General features: G+C 40.8%; 1 protein-coding gene across 6 annotated transcripts in view; it reads left to right on the top strand.

The window, feature by feature from the left end:
* The window catches only part of SULF1 (sulfatase 1), a 173,715-nt gene that overhangs the window by 92,686 nt on the left and 54,779 nt on the right, over positions 1-26,250 (top strand). For all 6 annotated transcript variants that reach the window (XM_054019242.1, XM_054019241.1, XM_054019243.1 and 3 more), the window contains 6 exons: positions 3,576-3,727; positions 5,717-5,886; positions 21,389-21,539; positions 24,691-24,866; positions 25,555-25,683; positions 25,956-26,012. In XM_054019242.1, coding sequence (XP_053875217.1) covers positions 3,576-3,727; positions 5,717-5,886; positions 21,389-21,539; positions 24,691-24,866; positions 25,555-25,683; positions 25,956-26,012 — 835 coding nt within the window. The remainder of the gene's footprint in view (positions 1-3,575; positions 3,728-5,716; positions 5,887-21,388; positions 21,540-24,690; positions 24,867-25,554; positions 25,684-25,955; positions 26,013-26,250) is intronic.

Raw genomic sequence — 26,250 nt, 5'->3', positions numbered from 1 at the left:
ATATAAGAAAAAGACCCAAAAATCGGGACTGTCCCTATAAAATTGGGACATCTGTAATGTATCTTTCTTTCTTTATATTATATAATATAATATAACAAATTGAAGAAAGGGGAATTAGATAGTAATGAATATAAATTAGAATCTAGGAAATAGCAAAAATTGACAAGGGAAGCAAAGGGATAGAAGGAGAAATCTATGACCAGTAAAGTGTATGGACAATAAGGAGGCATTGTTAAAGTATATTGGGAATAAAAAGAATTCTAGCAATTGTACTGGTCCATTACCAGTTGTAAATTATAGAATTATCAATAATAATGCAAAAAAGGCAGAACTGTTCCATAAATATTTCTATTCTGGGGGAAAACAGAGGATGTAATCATATCAAATGATAACATTCTTTCTTTTCCACTATTATCTCAGGAAGATGTTAAACAGCAGCTACTAAAGTTAGACATATTTAAATCAGCAGATATGGATAACTTGCATCCAAGAGTTTTAAAAGAGTGGGCTGAGGAACTCGCTGAAACATTAATGTTGATTTTGTAATAAGTTTTGGAACACCAGGGAAGTTCCAGAAGATTGGAAGAAAGCTAAAGTTGTGCCAATATTTTAAAAGGGTAAACAGGCTCACCTGGGTAATTATAGACCTGTCAGTCTGACATAGATCCCAGGCAAGATAATGGAACAGCTGATACAGGACTTGATTAATAAAGAATTAAAGGAGGGTAATAAAATTAATGCCAATCAGAATGTGGTTTATGGAAAATAGATCCAGTCAAGCTAACTTGATGTCTTTTTTTGATGAGATTACAAGTTTGGCTGATGAAGGTAATAGTGTTCATGTAATATACTTCTGTAAGGCATTTGAATTTATAATCACATTTTGATTAAAAAACTAGAAAGATATAAAATGAACATAGCACACATTAAATGGATGAAAAAGAGGATAACTGATAGGTGTCAATGTAATTGTAAACAAGGAATAATATCAAATAGGTGTATTTCTAGTGGGATCCTGCAGGGATCAGTTCTTGGCCGTGTTCAATTTCACATAATTATTAATGAGCTGGAAGAAAACATAAAATCATCACTGAAAAAGTTTGCAAATGACACAAAAATTGGGGAAGTGGTAGATAATTTAAGAGGATATGTCACTGATACAGAGCGATCTGGGTCGCTTGGTAAACTGGGTGCAAAAAGCAATATGTGTTTTAATAGGTAAACATCTGTATGTGTACATCTAGGAACAAAGAATGTAGGCCATACCTACATGATGGGGGGACTCTATCCTGGGAAGCTGTGACTCTGAAAAAAGATTTGGGGGTCCAGGTGGATAATCAGCTGATCATGATGTGACTGTGGCCAAGAGGGCTTCAAGAAGGCTAATGCAATCCTGGGATACATAAACAGGGGAATTTCAAGTAGGAGTAGTGAGTTATTTTACCTCTATGTTTAGCACTAACATGAGTGCTGCTGGAATGCTGTGTCCATTTCTGATTCTTAGAATTCAGGAAGGATATTGATAAATTGGAGAGGTTTTAGACAAGAGCCACACAAATGATTAAAGGATTAGGAATGATGCCTTAAATAGTATGTCTACACAGCAAATTAAGCTTGGGCTAGAGCCCCTAACCCCCTTGTTTCCACACACCAATTGTGTTGACCTAGGACTCGAACCTAGGGCCACAGGACCCTGCAGGGCCCGAGGGTGTGTTAAGCCCTATTCCTTTACTGTGTGCACATGGCCCCATCTTGACTTGGGTCCCAGAAGTTTTCTGGATGTCTCCCAGAGTCCCTTGGGGCAACTTCCTTAGTCCTGTCTACACTGACAATCTGTGGTGCAGTCTATTGCACTCTGTTGCAAATGGAAATCACACCGCCATTTGCATAGGTCAGCAACTCAGATCAGCGTTAACCCATTCTTCTGAAGATAATTAGGACATGAGTCTCCAGGGCTGTCAAACTATTAAAATTAAACCTTGCCATTCTTAAATTTTAAAATGGGATGTTCAATGAAGGTGTTTTTGTTCTGTTGTTTTTATTTATTTTTGTCTGTTTGTTTTGAAGTTTGACATAAAATGAAGGCATCAGAGGAAAAACACACACCACTGATTACAGAGCAGTGAAGTGTATTGCCAGGGTGACCCCTCTGCACCCTGGAAGGCAGGGATAAGGGATCCCTGGAAGGCTGTGGGGAAATTTTGAGGCTGGCTCCCACTTGCCACTCTGACAGTGCACCCAGCCCAGGTACCCCTGCACACGCCAAGTGAGATCAAACTGAACCTTCTGATATTTTCCCCTTTTTCTGGCACTTTCAAATTCAAATGGTGAAGCTGACATGGTAATCTTCCCCACCCTCCACTGGGAATTATTTTGTAAACCTTCCCACACGTGCTTTTTGTTCAGATTGAATTTGGTGTTTCCCTAGCTGCTTCCATTTCCTGGTTAAAAACAGGATTTGTCGTATCTGAGTTACAATTCAGAACAACACCGGGGAACTATAGGCAATTTACCAGCATAGGGACTCTGCCTGTGGGAAGGGAAATGTCCTCTCGGTCACTCACCCTCAAAGGAGTCTAGCTTCGTGCGCCCAGGGAAGCCCCTCATTTCTGACTGTTGATGAGGTAGACTACAGAAAGTGCATCTACTGAAGGAATCCCACATCCTTCATTCTCCTCTGGGAACTAGTATGAGGACCTGCAGTCACTTGGGATGTGGGGGTGAAGGAAGAAATAGCAAATGAATGGGCCTGACTTCTGAGAGTTACCAGCTCTGGATGAAGGAGCTGGCTTCTGGCAATAGATCAGGAGTAACTCCCAGGGAAAGAACTGTCCATGTTATTGCATGTCACTCTTAGTAGCAGCAGACCTAGAGCCTGCTTCCTTGATCCTCTCATCTCCTTCACTTCTGCCTCACAGAACCTGTAGTAGCAGACTGGCCTTCTCAAACTAGGCTTGTCTAAGGAGCATTTTCTTTCCCAAAGGCAGTGTCTTGCGGTTTTGACCAAGGGATTGCTATGAGTCCTGCCATAGACCAATGTCCCCAAATCCTGTATCTACCCAGGAAGTGTAGCAGTATGGCCAACTACAAACATTCAAAAATCATGAGCCAAATCCTAAACAACGTGAAATTTGGCTTACTCATGAGATTCTAAAAAATGTTGGGTTTTTTAATTTACCTTCTGGGTTTTGATCATATAGTCCATTTTCAAACTTTTCTCTACAACCATGATGGCTAGAAACTTATTCACTTTAAATGAAAAGTGAGTCTCATATGATCACATGACTCCAGGAATTGGAGCTTAAGAAAAACATCTAAAATCAGGAGAGTTGGCAACAGGGTCTGGGAAACACCTAATTTTAATTAAAAAAATATGAAACTATTAATATGGGTGGTTTTATCTGAATTTCAGACATGCAACATCTTGACTCATACGAACACATTTTTATGTTGATGTGGTCCACAGTAAAATAGGACCCTTCATTCACATATTTATGCTTTTGAGTTGAACTAGAAAATTCAGAGTGAAAAGCCAAAATTCCCCTGATTATATGTGCCTTTTTTCTCCTTCACAGCTTTTTTTGGGAAATACCTCAATGAATACAATGGCAGCTACATCCCTCCTGGGTGGAGAGAGTGGGTTGGATTAATCAAGAACTCTCGCTTCTATAATTACACCGTTTGTCACAATGGCTACAAAGAGAAACATGGATTTGATTATGCAAAGGTAATGTCCAGACACATTTACACTGCATCAGATGACTTCACCTTTGATTGATTACACCCATGTCATTTTCTCACAGTCATAGAATCAGATAATTTGAGATCAGTTTCTCAAATTTAAAGGTGCCATTGTAGAATGGATAAAAAGCTACAAAGTGTCTTTAATCTGGTCTCTCTCTCTCTCTCTCTCTCAGAAATGGGTGGCTCCATGTAAGAAAAAAGAATAAAGGCCTTTCTAGAAGAAAATATTGTGTCTTGTGTTGCTGATCTCTTATGTTAAGATGATGGTACAGCTGAGTATTGCCAGTTAAGCAAATATTAAGCAAAGCTTATCTGGTGCTGTTTTCCGTTATACTGGGTGTGCGTGGAGGCGGGGAGGCAGGCTCCAGATATGAGAATGAGAATAGATAAGTGCAAAAACAAGGGTTAGAAAACTTCAGACTTTGTTTGCACTCCTGACAACATTTGGAATGTATGCCAAGGTGACCTGCCCACTGCAATACGATTTCTCAGAAGCGTGTAGCACTGGAAACGCTGTAGTTTCCAAATCACTTTATGCAAGCTGGAATTTCCTCAGAATGGAGCTCGCGGAGGATGATACAGATGTTGCAGCTCTAGTTTCTGACCCATGTAATGAGATTTCATTGGAAGCTCACAAGAGCTGTTTCTGATTTCCCCACCTGTAGAAATTACATGACACTGATACAAAGTGTAAAATAAAAAATAAAGAATACTAGTTAGTTATAAATTCCTTCCACATTTTCTGTGTATAGCAAGAATGTATAATGTTTAGGAAAACAGGAAGAAAATTGAGAGCAATAACCCATTCAATGACCTCCTCTGAGGGTATTTCATTTTACTAGACAGATATCAAAAACTGCCAAAACACTGGTGCCCTGGTAGGTGACCAGATCATCATAGTTCCTATAAATAAGAAGTCAGTCTCCTCCACATCATTACAGGAGCATTAACATCTCTAGAGTACTTTATCTGCTGTGTGAGAGAGAGGGGGATGAGAGGAGAGGGAGGGAGAGAGAGAGGGAGAGAGAGAGAGAGAGATTACAGCTGGTTGGCTTGTCCTAACACTGACATGCGAGGGACACAGATCCAGTCCCTCAGGCACTGCTTTTGCAGCTGTTTAGGGTCTTGAATCCACAACATGTGACTAGTCATGCCTGAAAGTGCTTGAAATTGCAAACATCATCTCAGAACTTTCTCAATGAAACTCACACTAGACCTCCAGGCCAACAAAGCATGCTTAGAGGTGGCAGGTGGTTTAATTTAAGTTTTCATCTTTTTTTCTTCTTTCCATTTCCTCCCTTTCCCATTTGCCACCTTGGCTGCGGGTTAAACAAGTTTATTAGCAAGTAACAACCTTAACCTCAGCAGCTGCAATTCTTTATGTTGTACAATTAAAATAACAGACCCTGCAGGAATTCAAGTGCTCCCTATATTTATATGTTTGAATGCAATTTCTTTGATAAAGACATTCCTAGGCAACCATATTTTTTTAATATGTTCAGTGTTGTAGACTTCTCCCAGGTCGCACAGAGGCAAATCTATATTTTGAAGAAAGTACACAATAAGGACTTAGATGTAAATATGAAATGATATTAGGTATGGGTGGTTTCTTGCACTTTGGTATCATTATGTTTTGTCAAAGAGCTTTATCAACAAAATTTAAGTAGTATATATCGGCTCTATTTTATGTGCTGGAAAACACTATGTTGCCAAGTCTGGTAATCATATTCAGTTAATACAACCTGTTTTATGGGTAAGAGAGTTTTGCAAAATACACTCCCATCTAATATGCCTTCCTAAGAAAGTAATTAATGCCTGGTGTGTCCTGTGTTCTTTATGATCATGTGCCTCTTTGAAGGTACGTTTTTACTTCCTGATCTAAGCGCTAATGATTATTTGGTATAACATAATACTGTGATCTGATTAATGATGCACGTTGTAATTTTTATTTTGTGTTAAATATATGTTACAGGACTACTTCACAGACTTAATCACTAATGAGAGCATTAATTACTTCAAAATGTCTAAGAGAATGTATCCCCATAGGCCCATAATGATGGTTATCAGCCATGCTGCCCCTCATGGCCCTGAGGATTCTGCACCACAATTTTCAGAGCTCTATCCAAATGCTTCGCAGCACATGTAAGTAAAATTTGGATTCTGCCAACTCTGGGTATTTGTACTGTTGCTTATTGTTTTTCATGGAGACACTGCAGGAACATACATTGAGGGATCTGTAGTGAGTAGCAAATATAATTCCTTTTTAGTCCAACTGTATGTTGGACTGCTTGTTCCTTTAGGGATGGACAATGCCAACTTTTACAATAGTGAGGAACTCTTTTCTCTGGGGAAGTGGTGTAAGACTAAGAGCTCTTTATTAGCGAAGTACAAGGCTCTTTGCCATTTTGTGAAGGCAGCTTCTATGTTGAAACAAGTAGACACTGTGAGACCCTGCTGCAAAGATATTACTTCCTTCATGTTCCTCTAGAGGACATAGTTTTCCTGAGAGCTGGTTAACTGAATATGTTAGTTGTGGCAGTGTCCTTCGGCAGCTTTTGTGCAGATGTTCACACCAGGCTTGCTTACAGAACAGCAACAGCCTGGTTCCCAAGCAGCCTGTCAGTCTCTGTTTTTAAATAACATGCTGCTTATTATTTTTGTAAGGTGGTTGTACTGTTCTAATGTCTGTCCCTACTGGCTTTGGGTCCAATAAATTATTGATTAAAAGGTTTAGCATTTATCTGAAGAAATGAGGCCACAGGTACAACGTCCCTTTTTTTGTGTTGTTCTACAGGTATATTTTCAATGTGTGCAAGTAGGTGATAGGCAGCAGCAGATCCAAATCAATCTATTTTTGTTTTAGATTATAACATAGGAGGAGTTCTGACTGGAATTCTCCTGTTCTAACCCCCTAGATATGGATTACACAGATTCTTTTGACTGTGTGAAGAACAGGAATTGTACCAATTACCTTCTGCCCTTTCATTCATGATCATGTGGACCAACTTAGACTCATAGAAGATTAGGGTTGGAAGAAACCTCAGGAGGTCATCTAGTCCAGGGTTCCTTGCTGAGGCCCCCCCTCAACATGCTATAAAAATGCCAGGGCCCAGCGGGGACAGGGAACTTGGGGCTCCGGGCATAGGCATACTTTTACTTCTATTTGGGGGGAGGAGAGGGCAAGAGCTGGTGGGGCTTGAGCCAGCTCCACACAGTGGGGTCCAGGGAGAGAGCAAGCGCCACCTCCACACCCTGACTCACTCAGGAGGCCACCCAGCCTGTCTGGGCTATGGGGGGATGCAACCAAAAAATATAACTCAAAGAAGGGGTTTAGTTCAAAAAGTTTGAAAATTGCTCAGGGTGCAGGTAGGGGGTAGCTGGGGCTGTGTGTGGACAGGGGAGTAGCTCAGGGTACTGGGAGGGGGTAGCTGGGGCTGTGTGTGGGCAGGGGAATAGCTCAGGGTGTAGCCAGGGGGGTACCTCAGGGTGCAGAGAGGAGGTAGCAGGGGGCTGTGTACAGGAAAGGGAATAGCTCAGGGTGCAGGCAGGGGGTAGCTAGGGGCTGTGCACAGGCAGGGCAGTAGCTCAGGGTGCAGGCAGGGGGTAGGCTGTGTACAGGTAGGGGAGTAGCTCAGGGTGCAGGCAGGGCATAGCTAGGGGCTGTGTACAGGCAAGGGCAGGCTCCCAGTGTGGCTCCCAGCTTTTGGGGGAAGGGGGGCACTGGGGCTCCCAGCTCCTGGCTTGGGGTGGGGGGAGGTTTGCCGGCTTCAGCCCTGCACTGCTCCTGGCTTCGGGGGTTTGAGGTGGTGCTGGCATCAGCTCCTGGCTTTGTGGTGGGGGAGGGGCGCACTGGCTTTAGCCTATGTCTAGTCCTGGCCACCAGTCTGGGTACTCTGCATTTTAATTTAATTTTAAATGAAGCTTCTTAAACATTTGAAAAACCTTATTTACTTTACATACAACAATAGTTTAGTTATATATTATAGACTTATAGAAAGAGACCGTCTAAAAATATTAAAATGTATTACTGACACGCAAAACCTTAAATTAGAGTAAATAAATGAAGACTCAGCCACACCACTTCTGAAAGGTTTCCAACCCCTGGTCTATCACCGTGGTCTGCTTTCTCCCAGACCCTGTGATCTTTCCCTGCATTCTTTCCTGCATGTTCTTGTTCCCCTGTCTCTGGGTTTCCAGCCCAAACTCCCTCATCCCGGTAATCCACTTCCTGGACACTACAGTGCAAATAAGTGATGGTCACATAAACACCACCCTATACCGGAAACCTACTGACCGCTATACGTACCTACATGCCTCCAGCTTCCATCCAAGACTCATCACATGATCCATTGTCTACAGCCAAGCCCTAAGATACAACCGAATTTGCTCCAACCCCTCAGACAGAGACAAACACCTACAAGATCTTTATCAAGCATTCGTAAAACTACAATACCCACCTGCGGAAGTGAGGAAACAGATTGACAGAGCAAGATGGGTAACCAGAAATCACCTACTACAGGACAGGCCCAACAAGGACAATAACAGAACACCACTGGCCATCACATACAGCCCCCAGCTAAAACCTCTCCAGCACATTATCCACGATCTACAGCCTATCCTGGAAAATGATCCCTCACTCTCACAGACCTTGGGAGGCAGGCCAGTCCTCGCTTACAGACAACCCCCCAACCTGAAGCAAATACTCACCAGCAACTACACACCACACCACAGAAACACCAACCCAGGAACCAATCCCTGTAGCAAACCTTGTTGCCTACTCTGTCCCCATATCTACTCTGGCGACACCATCAGAGGACCCAACCACGTCAGCCACACCATCAAGGGCTCATTCACCTGCACATCCACTAATGTTATATATGCCATCATGTGCCAGCAATGCCCCTCTGCCATGTACATTGGCCAAACCGGACAGTCCCTCCGCAAAAGAATAAATGGACACAAATCGAACATCAGGAATGGTAACATACATAAGCCAGTAAGTGAACACGTCAATCTCCCTGGTCATTCTATTACAGATTTAAAAGTCACTATCATTGAACAAAAAAACTTCAGAAACAGACTTCAAAGAGAAACAGCAGAACTAAAATTCATTTGCAAATTCAACACCATTAATCTGGGTTTGAATAGGGACTGGGAGTGGCTGGCTCATTACAGAAGCAGCTTTTCCTCTCCTGGAATTAACACCTCCTCATCTATTATTGGGAGTGGACTACATCCACCCTGAATGAATTGGCCCTGTCAACACTGGTTCTCCACTTGCGAAGTAACTCCCTGCTCTCAATGTGTCAGTATATAATGCCTGCATCTGTAACTTTCACTCTATGCATCCGAAGAAGTGAGGTTTTTACCCACGAAAGCTTATGCCCAAATAAATCTGTTAGTCTTTAAGGTGCCACCAGACTCCTTGTTGTTTTTGTAGATACAGACTAACATGGCTACCCCCTGATACTTGACACCAATCATGTTAATTATCCGTATTTAACCTGCTCTGCGTTGTGTGGGGTGAACATCCCATCACACATACAGTCTCACATTTGTCAGTAGTGCAAACCAAGCACAAATGTTCATGGCTATATTAGGCAATGGGATAATTCCTACCTGCTTTCACAAGTACCGGTATTGTAAGTTCAGTTGTTAAGTATGCACTTTAACGGGAAACCAGTTCTTGAGAAGAGTTATAGATATTGGGTTTGGAATTGGTGCTGTCCTTCTGTGTTCTGAAGATACAATAAGAAATTGTTCACAAGTTAATGGGGCAGATTCTCTCTACCCTTTGGCAAAGAGGAGTATAATTTTCACTCTTGGCTATAACTGGGATTCATTTTAGGGGAGGCTAGGAGGTGATACTGTTAGTTTTGCCCTAGGGATTCTGTTCAGAAGAGAGGCACTACATCAGCACATGTCCCTGTTGGTCTTGTCCTTCCTGTCCCTGGACATTTTAGGATCTGTCCTTGCAGGTAGTGCTGCTTTATTCTGTTTCTGAAGACTTTATGACTGCTTGTGTTTGGAGTCTGGGTTCCTCTGGCTTGCATTGGTGGAATCAATGAAGTAAATAAGTCCCCACGGGTTTAACAGAAGAGGAACATAAAAAACCCTATTTTGTTTTGTAACGCCATTAGAAATGTTACATGAGCTATCTGAATAGGTGAAGCTGTGGATCGTGGTTGATCATTTGAAAATTTGATTTGCTGTGAGTATTTGTGCCACCTACTCTTCCTATTATCTGTATAGACTAGAAAACTATGAAATCAAAATAGCTTTAATCTGCTAAAATGCTTGTTTTGGAAGCCAGAAAGCGTGAATCAGGTGTGTCTCTTCCTGTCTACCTTGGTGGCCTGGATTTCCTGGCATCTTTGTTGTAAAGTGTTCCTTCTCTAGCTGCCACGAGAGAGAGACTTGGGTGGATTGTTTTCTATTTCTTGTGAATGACTGGGCAGGTTAAGAGTTCAGTCAGCAGACAAAGAAGTGAGACAAATTGAAGACAAACTGCCAATTTGGGTGCATGAAGCTACTAAATAGCTGGTTTCTATAGCAAAAGCATTAGCAACATGTTCTGACTAAAAGAAAGAAGTTAAGTGTCTCACACAAATATGTGGCTGTCCCTGTGAAAACAGTGCAAGAGCAATAAAATCCCTCCTGCCTGGGTTAGTGTAACTTGAACGTTTAACCCTTGGGTTTTCTTCCTTGGTGGTCAAGCATCATTTGGATCACTTTTGTCTGACCTTGGGTTACAGCCATCTGACCTTCAATTTTGTTTTTAAAATGTAGTTGTGATATCATGTTACTGTAATGCTTATCTCCAGAAAAGAAGGGAAACCAGGTCAAAAACTGCTTGCTGGCTTTGCAAACTGAGCTGGAAGGTTATTCCTAGCGACCAAGAATTAAGTCTACTAGCCACATGCAAGAGGAGATTCCGTTTAATAAGACAGTAGCTTACACATGCCCTTAAATTATGTATCAGTTCATTGCTGGTAGAGAGTCTGTACTGTTTGTGGTTTAAAATATTAGCTGTTTAAAAAAATAGAGGTATGTTTGATTGGGAATGAGCTATGAGGTCACATGTATGAGCTGCAGCATAGCTGCCATAGCAATATTTCCATTCCTTTTTGATTTCATATTTGTTTTTTTCTTTTGTGTCCTCACCTACTTGATTGAAAGAAGAAAGTCAAATGCGCACAGGTAGAAATTCCCATATTGTTTTTTAATCCTTTCTTGTCAAAAATATATATGGTAATAATGCCAAACAGAAAAGATGGACTGGCACATAGCTGTCATTTCACAGCCCCCTCCTTCCACTGCCACCATACGAATGAATGCTCACACATTGAATGAAAACACTTAAAAAGACAAGCAAGACTGAAATGTTTGCTGTGAATCCTTAGTGCAAATGTTCACTTGTTAACTCCATCATCTTCAATTTAAAGTGAAAATTAAACTCTCTCATATTAGATTCAGTAAAGGATAAAATCTTTTTTATAAGTATGAAGAACACCATCTCTTGGCTCTTGGAATTTTTCCTCATCCATATAATGTCTGCAGAGTTAAAAGAATTCCTGGAGTGTTGGCTGTTGTTTATCTATCACCATGTTGGGCTGGTGGTCTTTTCTGAAAATATATCATACTGCCACATCCATCCAGCTATGCTCAAAAAATTGTTTCCAGGGAATAAATTAGTATTGGAAAAGATGAAATACACTAATGTGGGAATATGTGATTCTGCTGGCACAATGGATGTCAACTGTTGGGAAGCTGGGTCTTTAGATTTAGGAAATACTATATTTAAATATGAAATTTACAAATACAAGAGATGGCTCTGTCAGTTAAAGTGGAATCCTATTCCATGGCACCACCTAGCATTAAGGCTCTGACTTAGAGAATACTCCCATGAAAGTCTAAATTCTTAGTTAAAGTAAGGCCACCATACGCTTCTCTGGCACTTTAAGTCCCTTTTACCCTGCAGCATAGAGTAGTCTTACAGCAACTGTGAATTAGGCCTGAGATATTTATAGCACTTCTGAAAGAAAATTAAATTATATGATGTAAACAAACTTTAGAAGTAAAAATCCACATTACCGAAGAATGTCAGAAATGGAAATCCAGAACATTTCATGTTGTGCTGAATAAAAAATCTCCAGCCTGACAGGAGGACCACTGCCAGACTCTATGGTTCTCTGTAATTGTAAGAAATCAATTAGTACCCCAAGAATGACATTAATGGTTTCAGAAAAGCGAAGTGGTATCCAAAGCAGACGTTTTTAGGATTTTCAGACTTTATTTTTTAAAAGTGTAAGGTGCTGAAGTTTATTCACAATATGAGTGCAGCATGAAAAGAAGCAATATAAGCTTCCCCACAACATGCCTCAGATGTTGACCTTCAGGTGTGATCTAGGTCTAGATGTGAGACAATGGTTCATTCTCCTTGCCCATTCAGTCATTGATAGTCTGCTGAGACTGTCAACAACCTGCCAATTATGGCGGTCTTTTTTGTAATGTGGGCTCTTATCCACTAGAAGCTAGAATGGGATCACAAAATTACTTCATATGGGGACAAATGAGTCTCACAAAACTGGGTGAGTGGGCAACAAAATGGCAGATGAAATTTAACGTTGATAAATGAAAAGTAATGCACATTGGAAAACATTAATCCCAACTATACATATAAAATGATGGGGTCTAAATTAGCTTATTACTGCTCAAGAAAAAGATCTTGGAGTCACTGTAGAGCAGGGGTCGGCAACCTTTCAGAAGTGGTGTGTCGAGTCTTCATTTATTTACTCTAATTTAAGGTTTTGCGTGCCAGTAATACATTTTAACGTTTTTAGAAGGTCTCTTTCTATCAGTCTATAATATATAACTAAATTATTGTTGTATGTAAAGTAAATAAGGTTTTTCAAATGTTTAAGAAACTTCATTTAAAATTAAATTAAAATGCAGAGCTGCCCGGACTGGTGGCCACGATGCGGGCAGTGTGAGTGCCACTGAAAATCAGCTTGTGTGCCGAAGGCGGCACGCGTGCCATAGGTTGCCTACTCCTGCTGTAGATCGTTCTCTGAAAATATCCACTCAATGTGCAGTGGCAGTCAAAAAAGCTAACAAAATGTTGGGAATCTTTAAGAAAGGGATAGAAAATAATACAGAAAATATCATATTGCCTCTATATAAATTCATGGTGTGCCCACATCTTGAATACTGCGTGCAGATGTGATCACCCCATCTCAAAAAAGATATATTGGAATTGGAAAAGGTTCAGAAAAGGGCAACAAAAATGATTAGGGGTATGGAACAGTTTCCATATGAGGAGAGATTAGTAAGACTGGGACTTTTCAGCTTGGAAAAGAGACGACTAAGGGGGGATATGATAGAAGTCTATAAAATCATGACTGGTTTGGAGAAAGTAAATAAGGAAGTGTTATTTACTCCTTCTCATAACATAAGAACTAGGGGATCACCAAATGAAATTAATAGGCAGCAGGTTTAAAACAAACAAGAGGAAGTATTTCTTCACACAACGCCGGGTCAACCTGTGGAACTTTTTGCCAGAGGATGTTCTGAAGGCTAAGACTATAACAGGGTTCAAAAAAGAACTAGATAAATTCATGGAAGATAGGTCCCTCAATGGCTATTAGCCAGGATGGACAGGGATAGTGTCCCTAGCCTCTGGTTTGCCAGAAGCAGGTAATGGGGGACAGAGGATGGATCACTTGATGGTTACCCTGTTCTGTTCATTCCCTCTGGGGCACCTGGCATTGGCCACTGTCAGAAGACAGGATACTGAGCTAGATGGACCTTTGGTCTGACCCAGTATGGCTGTTCTTATGTTCAGATTTCAGTGGCTTTTGTCACTGTTACTCTGAGGCCTATTTGAACTGATGACCTAGACATGAATAACGTGATCATCCAGTTCACTAGAAACATCATTTAAAAAATAGGAGTTGAAGTAAGAATGTTGACATAAATTTAATGGTTGGGGTTTGTTTATTTATCTCCATAACTCTCTAGCCCTCTTGCAGCAGAAACAAGACTTTCTAAAGTAAAAAGGCAATTATGTTCAATGGGTATAAGCTTCTCTATGCTGTATGCTAAGGAACTCAGTGTGATGGGTACCCCCCACCTTCCAGGGTGCCACCTGAAGTACTGGGGTGCCACTATGGCCGCCTATTCCACCAGCCTGGGCTCCCTCACCCTGTCCTGCTAAGCTAGGCCCTTGAGCCTCCTCTAGCGCACACACAGGAAGGTACCAACCCAGCTGCAGAAAAACACAGACACTGAGATCAGCTCTGCGTGGGAGGACTCAGCACGGGAATTGCCCAGCACTCAAGTGCACACCCCCTCTGGAGTGTAAACCCAAAATTGTATTGTCTTGCACTGCACAGAGATCTGTACAGCGTAACTCATGAAAATCTTCCCCACCCTCAATGTGGAGAAAAGTATGCACAGCTTTTTGCCCCCCAGTTATGAATTGCACAAACTGGTTTATAGAAAACAAAAACAAGTTTATTAACTACAAAAGATTGATTTTAAATGATTATAAAGGATAGCAAACAGATCAAAGTAGATTACTGAGCAAATAAAACAAACATGCAAACTAAACTTAATACACTGAAGAAACTGGCTACAAGTAATAATTTCTCACCCTAAATGCTGTTTTAAGCAGGTTGCAGAGTTTCTTGTAGACAAACTGCTCTTGCTTGCAGCTTAGGACTTCAGATATTCCTTTCACAGGCCAGACACCTTCTAGCCTGGGTCCAGTCCTTTCTTCCCCAGATCAGCCTTGGGTGTTTTCAGCAGTCAACTTGGGCGGGGATTCAGTGAAGAACCGATGACTTAGAATAACTCACTTCCCTGCCTTAAATAGGATTTACGTATGGTGGGAATCCTTTGTTTTCCAGTTTGGTCCCTACTCCCTATTAGTGGAAAAATACAAGTAGGCCAAGATGGGGTTCAGTACCAGGTGACATGATCAAATGCTTCAACCACCATTCCAGAGGACACGCGTCCGTGCTGATGAGGGGTTCTGCTCGATAATGATCCAAAGCAGTGCAGACCGACCACATTCATTTTCATCATCTGAATCAGATGCCACCAGCAGAAGGCTGATTTTATCTTTGGTGGTTCGTATTCTGTAGTTTCCAAATCAGAGTGTTTCTCTTCTAATATTTCTGAAAGCATGATCCATGCCTCATCCCTCTCAGATTTTGGACGGCACTTCAGATTCTTAAACCTTGGGTCGAGTCCTGTAGCTATCTTTAGAAATCTCACATTGGTACTTTCTTTGCATTTTGTCAAATCTGCAGTGAAAATGTTCTTAAAATGAACAACATGTGCTGGGTCATCATTTGAGACTGCTATAACATGAAATATATGGCAGAATGCGGGTAAAACAAAGCAGGGGACATACAATTCTCCCCCAAGGAGTTCTGTCACAAATTTAATTGACATTTTTTTTTTAACAAGCGTCATCAGCATGGAAGCATGTCCTCTGGAATGGTGGCCGAAGCATGTAGGGGCATACAAATGTTTGGCATATCTGGCACGTAAATACCTTGCAATCCCAGCTACAAAAGTGCCATGTGAATACCTGTTCTCACTTTCAGATGATATTGTAAATTAGAAATGGGCAACATTATCTCCCGTAAATGTAAACAAACTTGTTACTCTTAGCAATTGGCTGAACAAGAAGTAGGACTGAGTGGACTTGTAGGCTCTAAAGTTTTACATTGTTTTGTTTTTGAATGAAGTTATGTAACCAAAAAAAATCTACATTTGTAAATTGCACTTTCACGATAAAGAGATTGCACTACAGTGCTTGTACGAGGTGAATTGAAAAATACTATTTCTTTTGTTTATCATTTTTACAGTGCAAACATTTGTAATCTAAAATAATAATATAAAGTGAGCAATGTTCACTGTATTCTGTGTTGTAATAGAAATCAATATATTTGAAAATGTAAAAAAAAATCCAAAAATATTTAATAAATTTCAATTGGTATTTTATTGTTTAACAGTGAAATTAAAAGTGTGATTAATCGCAAATAATTTTTTGAGTTACTCACATGAGTTAACTGCAATGAATCGCCAGCCCTACTGTCAACCCTATGGCACCTCAGAAACTGAATAAAACCATTCCCTGCCTGAAAGAACTTAGAATCTAAATATACAAGAAGATACAATAAATGAGAACAACCAAAAATGGGTAATAGGAAAAGAGGGAAGGCTGCACAAAGTTCAGAAATATAAAGTTATATAGTTACTTAGGTATCTCATAAAGCTTGTCTAGATGGAGAGTTACTGTGCAGCAAGCCTGAATGTAAATCTACAACTCACCAGCTCGCTGTGTAGTAACTCATCATGTAGCAGAGGTGTGCTAGCCCTTAGGAGGTCCTAAGCAGGAATAATTTTGCCTCCCCTAAAAAATACTAATTGCATTATTTCCACAAACCAGAAAATATACCAACATAACACATGCTAATTCTCTTGTTCCCCCCACATTCAATAAGGGGGAATTGGGTTTACACTAAATCGGGGCCCCTTGAGCTGTTTGGGGCCCTAAGCAGTTGCTCAGTCTGCTTATGGCTAGTGCTACCAGTGCCAGGTGGACATTGCTGAAGTTCAATGAAAGTACCAAAGTGCAGCCGGCGCACTGTGGATTCACACTTGGCCCTGCTGTGCAGTAAATCACTTTATAGATAGGCCCATATTCATGTCACAAGTTAAAATATATATTTCCTTTCCCCTCAATCTATTTTTAAGTTACTTTTTTATTTGTATTGATGGTTAGATAACAAATTATAGATTTAAAAATAAAACCTTGACAGGACTAAATCAGGAGTAAGAGGAAAATGTATCAATGCTGTAAATAGACTGTTTTATTAACTCATATAACTCTCTTTTCCCCTCCCACCCCAAACTGCAGCCAAATGGATGTTTAACCTTTAACTCACAGTATGTGTACTATATGTGCAATTTCCATATTGATTGCAGCTACCGTAAAGCTATATATATTTATACCTTTCATGAGGAGATTGCAGTCTAAATAGGCTATGCAGTTGGAGGCCCAGATGATGATGGTGCTAATTTAAGGACTTTGGAAATGTGCACATTCAACAGGACTACTCGTGTATGCTTACTCATGTGGTTAAGCATTTGTAAGACCAGGGCCTTAAATAGTGAGTTTTTGTTGTCTTTATGATGGGGTTAGCGTTTCTCCTGACGTGGGGCAACATTTTTTGTTTAAAAATAGATGTCTGCTTTTCCTCTCTGTTTTTCCATTGGTTAATCGTAAGTAAAGTAATGTGAAGGTTTGTTAATCCGTGTCCTCAGAGAATTTTGCTAAGCAATACATTTCAAGGTGCTGTGTATTAAACTGGCCTACAATATTGCAAGCACAATTTTGCTTCCACAATTAAATGTAGGCTCAAACTTTTGGGTGCAGTTGTCCCTTATGTGTTACCCTTTGGACTTCCAGCTGTGTGATTTGAGGGTCAAATCAAACAGTTAAGCTTTTAAATGGATGCAGTAATGGACTAATATAAACTAATTGCTCCTACATTTTAATTGGCGGCCATTTATAACAATTCAGGTATGTTTACAGAGTGTCTGTCCATTGTCTCTTCAGTCCACGTGTGCAGTACTCCTAGTCCAGTTACATATGTGTATGAAGTAGAGAGTAAATATCAGTTTTTGATCGCTGTATCTAATTAAATAGGGTCTATTAAATAGCAGAGATATTAAGTCTGCAGTGCTGTGCTAGTATTTGCAGTATTTGTGAATTTTTCCATTATAATACGTAATAACATAAAGAATATGTTTGCTCGTTGCTGAGTGATGAGATGACTCCAAGCTACAGTTAAGTCAGCAGTGCAATGACAGCCTGTCGTGTGGCCAAGAAGGCGAGCCAGCTGCTGAGGTTGGCTTTAAGTCTCCTGTTCCCAGATCCACTGTCAGAAGCATCCTGCTTATAATGGATACTCTTTAACAGCAGCGCTCCAGGGATTAGTGGTACAGTTAAAACCTTTCATAAACACTTTCAAAATGTATTTTTAATCTCTGGGTGAAACAGGAGGTGGTTACAAAATGAGGTGAATTCATCTTCTAGATAATTTGTGGAACAGCATGAGAATTGGCATTCTGTGAAATATACAATACTGGTGGCTGATGGAGAAACACTACACAGGGATTTTAAAAGAAGAGGGAACATATATAATGAAGAGACAAGAAAAACTTAGAATTCCCACCATCTACTAAAGCTTCATGTTCAAAGTGAAATAGGCTATAACTACATTACCTGCTGTGCCAGAGTACTCATATGTAGCTCTAGGTTCCCACTCAGGGCACTCCACCATTTTACATCGCCCTACAACGGGTGGAATATTTGTGAACACTCAGTAAAATTAACCAATTAAAGACAGTTTATTATCCCCTCCATTTTGTTGGCCATCATTGATTCCAGCCCTCAGTGTTGAACTGAGATCTAATAATTCTAAACTTCTTGAATGTCATTGTCTTGCCATAAGTTACAATGTTTCTAATCTTCCCTTTTTGGGTAAAGTTATTGAGAGTATTATTGTGAAGCAATTCTGGTGTCTAAAATCCACTGATTTCTTTGATTCCTTTGAGCCTTGCATTCGACCTGCTTATGGCATGGAGACAGAGCTGGATTTTTTGGCTGGTAATCAATGGGCAATAGTCAGGCATCTTAAATGTTTTAGATTTGTCACAATCTTTGACACCACTGAAGGAGATTTTGCTTGCTTGCCTGTTGGCCTCGGCAAAGCTATGCTTGAGTGGCTCTGTGCTTTCCTTTTGGTACTGTCCCAGAGTCGGGACATCGGGCAGTTGCTCATTTCAAGGTCACTCTTGTCTGGACTCATACATAGCCGATCAACAAACAACAGATCATTTTAACTTCTATATGGGTTAAACCAGGGACAGGGTGATGGGTGTATTTGACATATTTAAAAAAAGATAATAGAGACCATGAGAAAACACCTTCTTCTTTTGGATAGCTCCCAAATTACATAGAATCACAGGACTGGAAGGGACCTCAAGAGGTCATCTAGTCCAGTCCCCTGCACTCATGGCAGGACTAAATATTATCTAGACCATGCAGTGTTTCAAATTGGTATCCATTCCATAGAGAAACTAAGAAACAAGCCATGGAGAATAAACTATCTTCTGACCACTCCAGATCAAAATTGCTCTGGAACACTGGTTGGGCAGTGTGGGAAATTGCTCATTTCTTCAAACTATATATACACTGGGATGACTTTCTTCACCAGGGCTTTCATTCTAATATGATTTTTATTATACTTGATGTGAACAGACACTAACATCATGCTTTATTTAATATGTGAAAAATGCCTGCTAATGACTGTATCTCTCTCTACAGTATATATTTCTGTAGTACAGAGAGAGTTATTTGTATTTCTCTCTCTTTAAAGAACTTAGTCGCAGTGTCATTTCTCCCTAAAACTGTCAGAATTGATGGAAGGGAGTGTGGTTCATTTATCTGAATCGCTAGCTAAAGAGTTGGCATGGTGCCAAAAATAGTTGTTCTCTACAGATTGATAGAGATATGGAAGGAGAGGGAGGAAAAATCTACACATGCAATCTTTTTTCTGATGTTTTACATATGTGCTGTATGTGTAATGTATGGTTTAAAAAAAACTGCCAACTTAGGTATAGTAAACATGTAATAGTTATTTTCATCATATATTTAAACTAGTAAAAATATGCCCATATGTATTCCGTATGTGTAACTGATATAAAATTAATTTGGTTTCACATCACATGCATTTTTTTCAATTTAATGATGGATTGATTCAAGATTACATAATTAAATATGTAATATAATAAAATGTTATAATAAGAAATAAGGAAAAGAAAAACAAAGGGTAAATATTTAAAAATATAAATTAAGGCCCGAGTCTTGCAAATTACTGCATCAGCATAGGGAAAGGGGACTGAACTCAACAGGAGCAGTGATTAACATGTTGGTAGAATTACTTGTACACGGATTTTGTTTTGTTTCTGTTTTTAATTTTTAAGAGGCAGATGAGTTTGTTGTATATAAAATAGGGCTAATGGGACTAATGAGCTGCTCTGACACACTGGATATTGCATGTTTAATTTTTTCCATACATTCCTTAACAGTGATTTATTTCAGATGGAATATTTGTGTTTCTGTGATTTCCCTCTTATACTTTTAAATTTTACATGCCATCACCTGCCAAACAGTTTCTGTCTGTTTCTTGACATTTGTAGGAACTTTGAGAAATCATGCTTTTGATTCTGTAGTATGGGATTTGACCAAGATAATTTTTTAGATTTCATGCTAGGATCTTTTTATGATTCTTATTGTATTGATGCTATAGCTCACCTATACATTGCTATAGGTGTGTATGATACTTTAGAGACAAACCCTGCAGGATTTAGCCCACATATAAATAAATATATTTTTTCATTATAGGTAATAATTGCAAATGTATCTACCATACTGGTTAGGATAGAACTCAAAGCATGTGCACTTTTCCTGAACGTGCCTTTATTTGACGATGGTAGTGAGGTAGTGAGATGATGAAACAAATAAGCACGTCAGTTCTTTGGGGGACATAAAAAACTACAGTTGCTGCTATTCTAATGAAGCAAGAAAAGCTAATGTGTCCCTGTCCCAGTGGGAAAATGTCTTTGTTGTCAGCTTAATTGTAAGTTGATTAATTAAGGGATAAATTCTTCTTGTGAGGCACACTAGCAACCTCCTTTAATAATACAGTACTGGAAGAATAATCCTCTTTGACCTCTGAATTTCATCCTTTAGTTTGCTGACTTTAGCTTTTGGCTTGTGCAATGTGAAGGTGCCTGATTACATGGGTTTTTTGTCATTGTGATATGAACCTTTTTAAAGATGTTAGACTTTTAGAGGTCATGGAAGTAAGAGAGAACTCCAGGTACATGTTAGAATCTGGCTTTGTGCAAGCTACCTTGCACAGCTGTGCTAATCCTCCTCTTTGACCTACAAATATGGCTAAACTAGTCCTGGTCCACTGCAGAACAGAACTTGTGACCCTGCTCAATTAAACCCAGCTCTGAGTGTGTACTATGAACAAATGACTCATAAGAAGTAAGATGAGATCAAATTAGAGAAATGGGATAACATTTTCAAATGTAACTCATTTTCAAAAGTGAACCTACTTCTCATTGAAAGTCAGTGGGTCTTAGGTTCCTAACCCACTTTTGAAAATATGATTAAGCTCCTAAATTACTTAAGGGATTTTACCTATAGTTGTTATAAATGAGAATGCACAGACACACATATACACACCTGTGTGTGTGTGTGTGTATGTATATATTTGTATAGATATAGATTTAAAGGGATTGTTTTATGCCCTGAAGCATAAGCATTTACTAACAGTAACTGATGGGTATTAGGAAGAAATGCCTCCCTAAAGGCAGGTTATTTTATAACTGTCCACTACAGCCTTCCTTCCACCATGCTGTAAAGGATTGTTGGTTACTATATCAGAAACAGGGTACGGATTAGATGGATCACTGATCAATTCCTTTTTTCCTGTAATTTCTATGATATTGTGTGAAATTCTGCAAATTCCCTCCTTTCTTTTTGCAGAACTCCAAGCTATAACTATGCACCAAACATGGATAAACACTGGATCATGCAGTATACTGGGCCTATGCTGCCTATCCACATGGAATTTACAAATGTCTTACAGCGCAAAAGGCTTCAGACATTGATGTCAGTTGATGACTCCATGGAAAGGGTGAGCAGCTGAAAATGTCAAGGATAAATTGTTTTATTACACAGTTTTGTAACTTGTATACCAAGTCTGATTCCTCTCTCATTTCTACTCACCTTATGCTGGTGAATTCCATTGGAGCAGGTCCTCAAGGAATCAATTATGAAACATTTAGAGGAAGGAAAGTGATCAGGAACAGTCAGCATGGATTCACGAAGGGGAAGTCGTGCCTGACTAACCTAATTGCCTTCTATGATGAGATAACTGGCTCTGTGGATGAGGGGAAAGCAGTGGATGTGTTATTCCTTGACTTTAGCAAAGCTTTTGATACGGTCTCCCACAGTATTCTTGCCGCCAAGTTAAAGAAGTATGGGCTGGATGAATGGACTGTAAAGTGGATAGAAAGCTGGCTAGATCGTCGGGCTCAACGGGTAGTGATCAATGGCTCCATGTCTAGTTGGCAGCCGGTTTCAAGCGGAGTGCCCCAAGGGTCGGTCCTGGGGCCGGTTTTGTTTAATATCTTTATTAATGATCTGGAGGATGGTGTGGACTGCACTCTCAGCAAGTTTGCAGATGACACTAAACTAGGAGGCGTGGTAGATACACTAGAGGGTAGGGATCGGATACAGAGAGACCTAGACAAATTAGAGGATTGGGCCGAAAAAAACCTGATGAGGTTCAACAAGGACAAGTGCAGAGTCCTGCACTTAGGACGGAAGAATCCCATGCACTGCTACAGACTAGGGACCGAATGGCTAGGTAGCAGTTCTGCAGAAAAGGACCTAGGGGTCACAGTGGACGAGAAGCTGGATATGAGTCAACAGTGTGCTCTTGTTGCCAAGAAGGCTAACAGCATTTTGGGCTGTATAAGTAGGGGCATTGCCAGCAGATCGAGGAACGTGATTGTTCCCCTTTATTCGACATTGGTGAGGCCTCATCTGGAATACTGTGTCCAGTTTTGGTCCCCACACTACAAGAAGGATGTGGAAAAATTGGAAAGAGTCCAGCGGAGGGCAACAAAAATGATTAGGGGTCTGGAGCACGTGACTTATGAGGAGAGGCTGAGGGAACTGGGATTGTTTAGTCTCCAGAAGAGAAGAATGAGGGGGGATTTGATAGCAGCCTTCAACTACCTGAAGGGGGGTTCCAAAGAGGATGGAGCTCGGCTGTTCTCAGTGGTGGCAGACGACAGAACAAGGAGCAATGGTCTCAAGTTGCAGTGGGGGAGGTCCAGGTTGGATATCAGGAAAAACTATTTCACTAGGAGGGTGGTGAAACACTGGAATGCGTTACCTAGGGAGGTGGTGGAGTCTCCTTCCTTGGAGGTTTTTAAGGCCCGGCTTGACAAAGCCCTGGCTGGGATGATTTAGCTGGGAATTGGTCCTGCTTTGAGCAGGGGGTTGGGCTAGATGACCTCTTGAGGTCCCTTCCAACTCTGATATTCTATGATTCTATGATTGACTTCAGTGGAATCATTTGTGATTTACCCCATGTAAGTGAGAAGAAAATCATGTTTATATTCCTAAAGTGATAGGTAGGGTTGCCAACTTTCTAATCACACAAAACCGAACACCCCTGCCCTGCCCGACCTCTGGGGTCGGGGGTGCAGGCTCTAGGCTGGGGCTGGGGATGAGGGGTTTGGTGTGCAGAAGGGGGCTCTGGGCTGGGGATGAGAGGTTTGGAGTACGGGAGGGGATGTGGGCTCTGGGGTGAGGCTGGGGATGAGGGGTTTGGGGTGCAGGAGGAGGCTCTGGGCTTGAGGTGCGGGGTCCTATCTGCGCTTACCGCAGCTCCAAGGAAGTGGCTGCCAGGTCCTTGTGACCTTTAGGCTCATGGGCAGCCAGGTGACTGAGTGATGCATGCTGCCTTCATGCCCGCAGGTGCCACCCGCCGCAGTTCCCATGGGTCATGGTTCCTAGCTAATGGAAGCTGCAGAGCCGGCGCTGAGGGTGGGGCAGCACACGGAGCCTCCTAGTCCCTGGCTGCCCCAGTGCTTAGGGGCTGCAGGGACCTGGCAGCTGCTTCCGGAGGCAATGCAGAACCAGGGCAGGTAGGGAGCCTGCCTTAGCGTCAGGTCCCTGCTGCACTGCACACTGGACTTTTAATGGCCTGGTCAGCAGTGCTGACCAGAGCCGCCAGGGTCCCTTTTCGACTGGGCGTTCCAGTTGAAAACCGGATGCCTGGCAACCCCAGTGATAGGGAAACCAAATCTACCTGTGAAAATACAAGTTACTACAAATTCTCTGACTGGTAATGCTACGCAGCTGTTTTGTTGTCCACTTTTTTAACTGGTAGTAGAATAAGTGGCTTTTTAAAGGGGAAAAATTAACATGTGTCCAGTAAGCTAAAGGATTAGTTTCTCACTGTCAGCCAATAGAGCAAATATATAAAGAAATATTCAAGTTCCTCATCTGTAGAGGGCTATGGCACCTATGTACATACACTCAGACATTACCTCTGCTCCACCCTATTTCCTTCACAGTTCATCCTTCAACTAAGTTCTGGGCATCTGGGTTCACTGAAGTACAGACCAAAAATCAGGTGTTAGACTGTTAGTGTTTGTGAGCATATAGATAATACAGAGGACAGCTAACTACATATAATATAGCACATGAGGTGTTAGGAATAGAACTGTTGACCTTTTGTTCCAAAACCCCTCTACATGACCAAAGGCCTTTCCACTGGTGCTAAAGGAGGGACTCCCTTAACATCTAGTAGCAATAAAATGTACAGCCTCTTTCTAAGCCCTTAACTGAAGGGGAGGATACGCTACAAACTAACAACACATTCGAGCAAATCCGAGAATGCATCCGTTGTAGAGCTAGTAACTCACCAAGCAGTGTATTACAATGATTATATAGAGATTTGTGGGTAGTGGGGACACAAGTCAAATAGCACCATAAATTGCCAAAGTAAATTTTCTGAAATCCCCCCTGAAGCAGACTCTCATGTCAAGATGTAGAGCTAGTGGGTGAGTAGCAAAACAACATTTTGTTCAGTTTTCTACAGCATGCTAAGGGCATGATGTGCCAAATTCATCCTTGGCATAACTATTAGTTTCAATAGTTTCCCCAATGTTACATTTGGCCCAACAGGTTTAAATGAGAAAAACTATAATTATGTAAAAAATGTTTTGCAATATTTGATTCTGAGTTTTTCCTATGCTATCTTTCAGTTATACCATATGCTTGTGGAGACGGGAGAACTGGAGAATACCTACATCATTTACACTGCTGACCATGGTTACCATATTGGGCAGTTTGGACTGGTCAAGGGAAAGTCAATGCCATATGACTTTGATATTCGAGTTCCTTTCTTTATTCGTGGGCCAAGTGTAGAGCCGGGATCAGTGTACGTTCTCCTATGTCTGCAGCACAGCTGCTGTACTTCATTTGAAATGTTTCTAAGCACATCTGATGGTCACTCTAAGTGTCCGGTTTCCTTTCATAAAGAATACTCTGTTAATGCAGGACGCTACCTTAGAAGAACAAAAGCATGTCTGTTAAAATGTGTAATAGAAAATTGTATTATTTATAGCCCTGGATAGTTAGGTTTTGTCCTTTATTTTTAAAAAGCAGTTAGGTTAAAATGAGGACAGCTATTGCTTCTCTTCTGGCTTAGCAGAATGGATTTATTATGAGTGAGATGGGAGTTATAACATGCCTGTTTCAACTCCTTATTTAACTGTACCTTGCTCAGATGCCCTTTATGACCGTATCCAATGATATTGGTCTGTCATTTTCAAAGTCACAGCCCTCTAGAGGGAACTTCTGCACTTAGCACTTATATAGAGCTTTTCATCTTCAAAGAACTCATACACATTTATTATTATTCTAATTCTGAAAGAAGGTGAAGGGTTACATATCTTACACAAGATTAGGGTAACCAGATAGCAACTGTGAAAAAACGGGACAGGGGGTGGGAGGTAATAGGCGCCTATATAAGAAAAAGTCCCCAAAAACGGGACTGTCCCTTTAAAAACGGGACATCTGGTCACCCTACACATGATACAATTCTGACCTTTTCTATTAATTTGCAGAGTGCCTCAGATAGTGCTGAATATTGACCTTGCTCCAACGGTTCTGGATATTGCAGGACTTGACGCACCTCCAGATATGGATGGCAAGTCTGTCCTAAAACTTCTGGACCTCGAAAAGCCAGGAAACAGGTAGGTCATTGCCATTTCTCAAAGCCAATTCAGCAGCAAACACCTGAGTAAATCAACAGCTGAATGGAAAAGAAATTGTGGCAAAATAAGCTATGTCAAACCCAATGACCACAGCTTTCACATTTCAAAACTGTTTTAAATAGCACATTTATAAAATTGCACGTATACATGAGCCAAGAGATCATTTAAAAACAAATAAATTGTTAACACTACTGCTACTATTCAAAAACAGTCACAGATGCCAGCAGTAAATATTATTATTTTGCTTTCAGGTTTCGAACAAACAAGAAGACCAAAATTTGGCGTGATACATTTCTGGTGGAAAGAGGGTAATTATTAAAGCTGAGAACGTTTTGGGAAACTTGCCTGGTGGCAAGCTTGCTTGTGCTTGCTGTCTTCTCTTTTTAGTGGTCAGCTAGGCTGTAAAGTCTGCAAGTACACTGACAGGGTTTCTTTGTTCCCCAGTGCAAGCTGTGCAACCGGTGGCTCTTCTTCTTAGCGGTTTCATAAGAGATTTGAGTGGGTGCTTTCCACAGCAACTTTACTGGCCCATCCCTTCCACTTGCC

The sequence above is a fragment of the Malaclemys terrapin genome, chromosome 2, assembly GCF_027887155.1.
Source record: "Malaclemys terrapin pileata isolate rMalTer1 chromosome 2, rMalTer1.hap1, whole genome shotgun sequence".
Lineage (NCBI taxonomy): Eukaryota > Metazoa > Chordata > Testudines > Emydidae > Malaclemys > Malaclemys terrapin.
The sequence above is the reverse complement of the archived record's forward strand: the minus strand, read 5'-3'. Positions and strand labels throughout refer to the sequence as shown.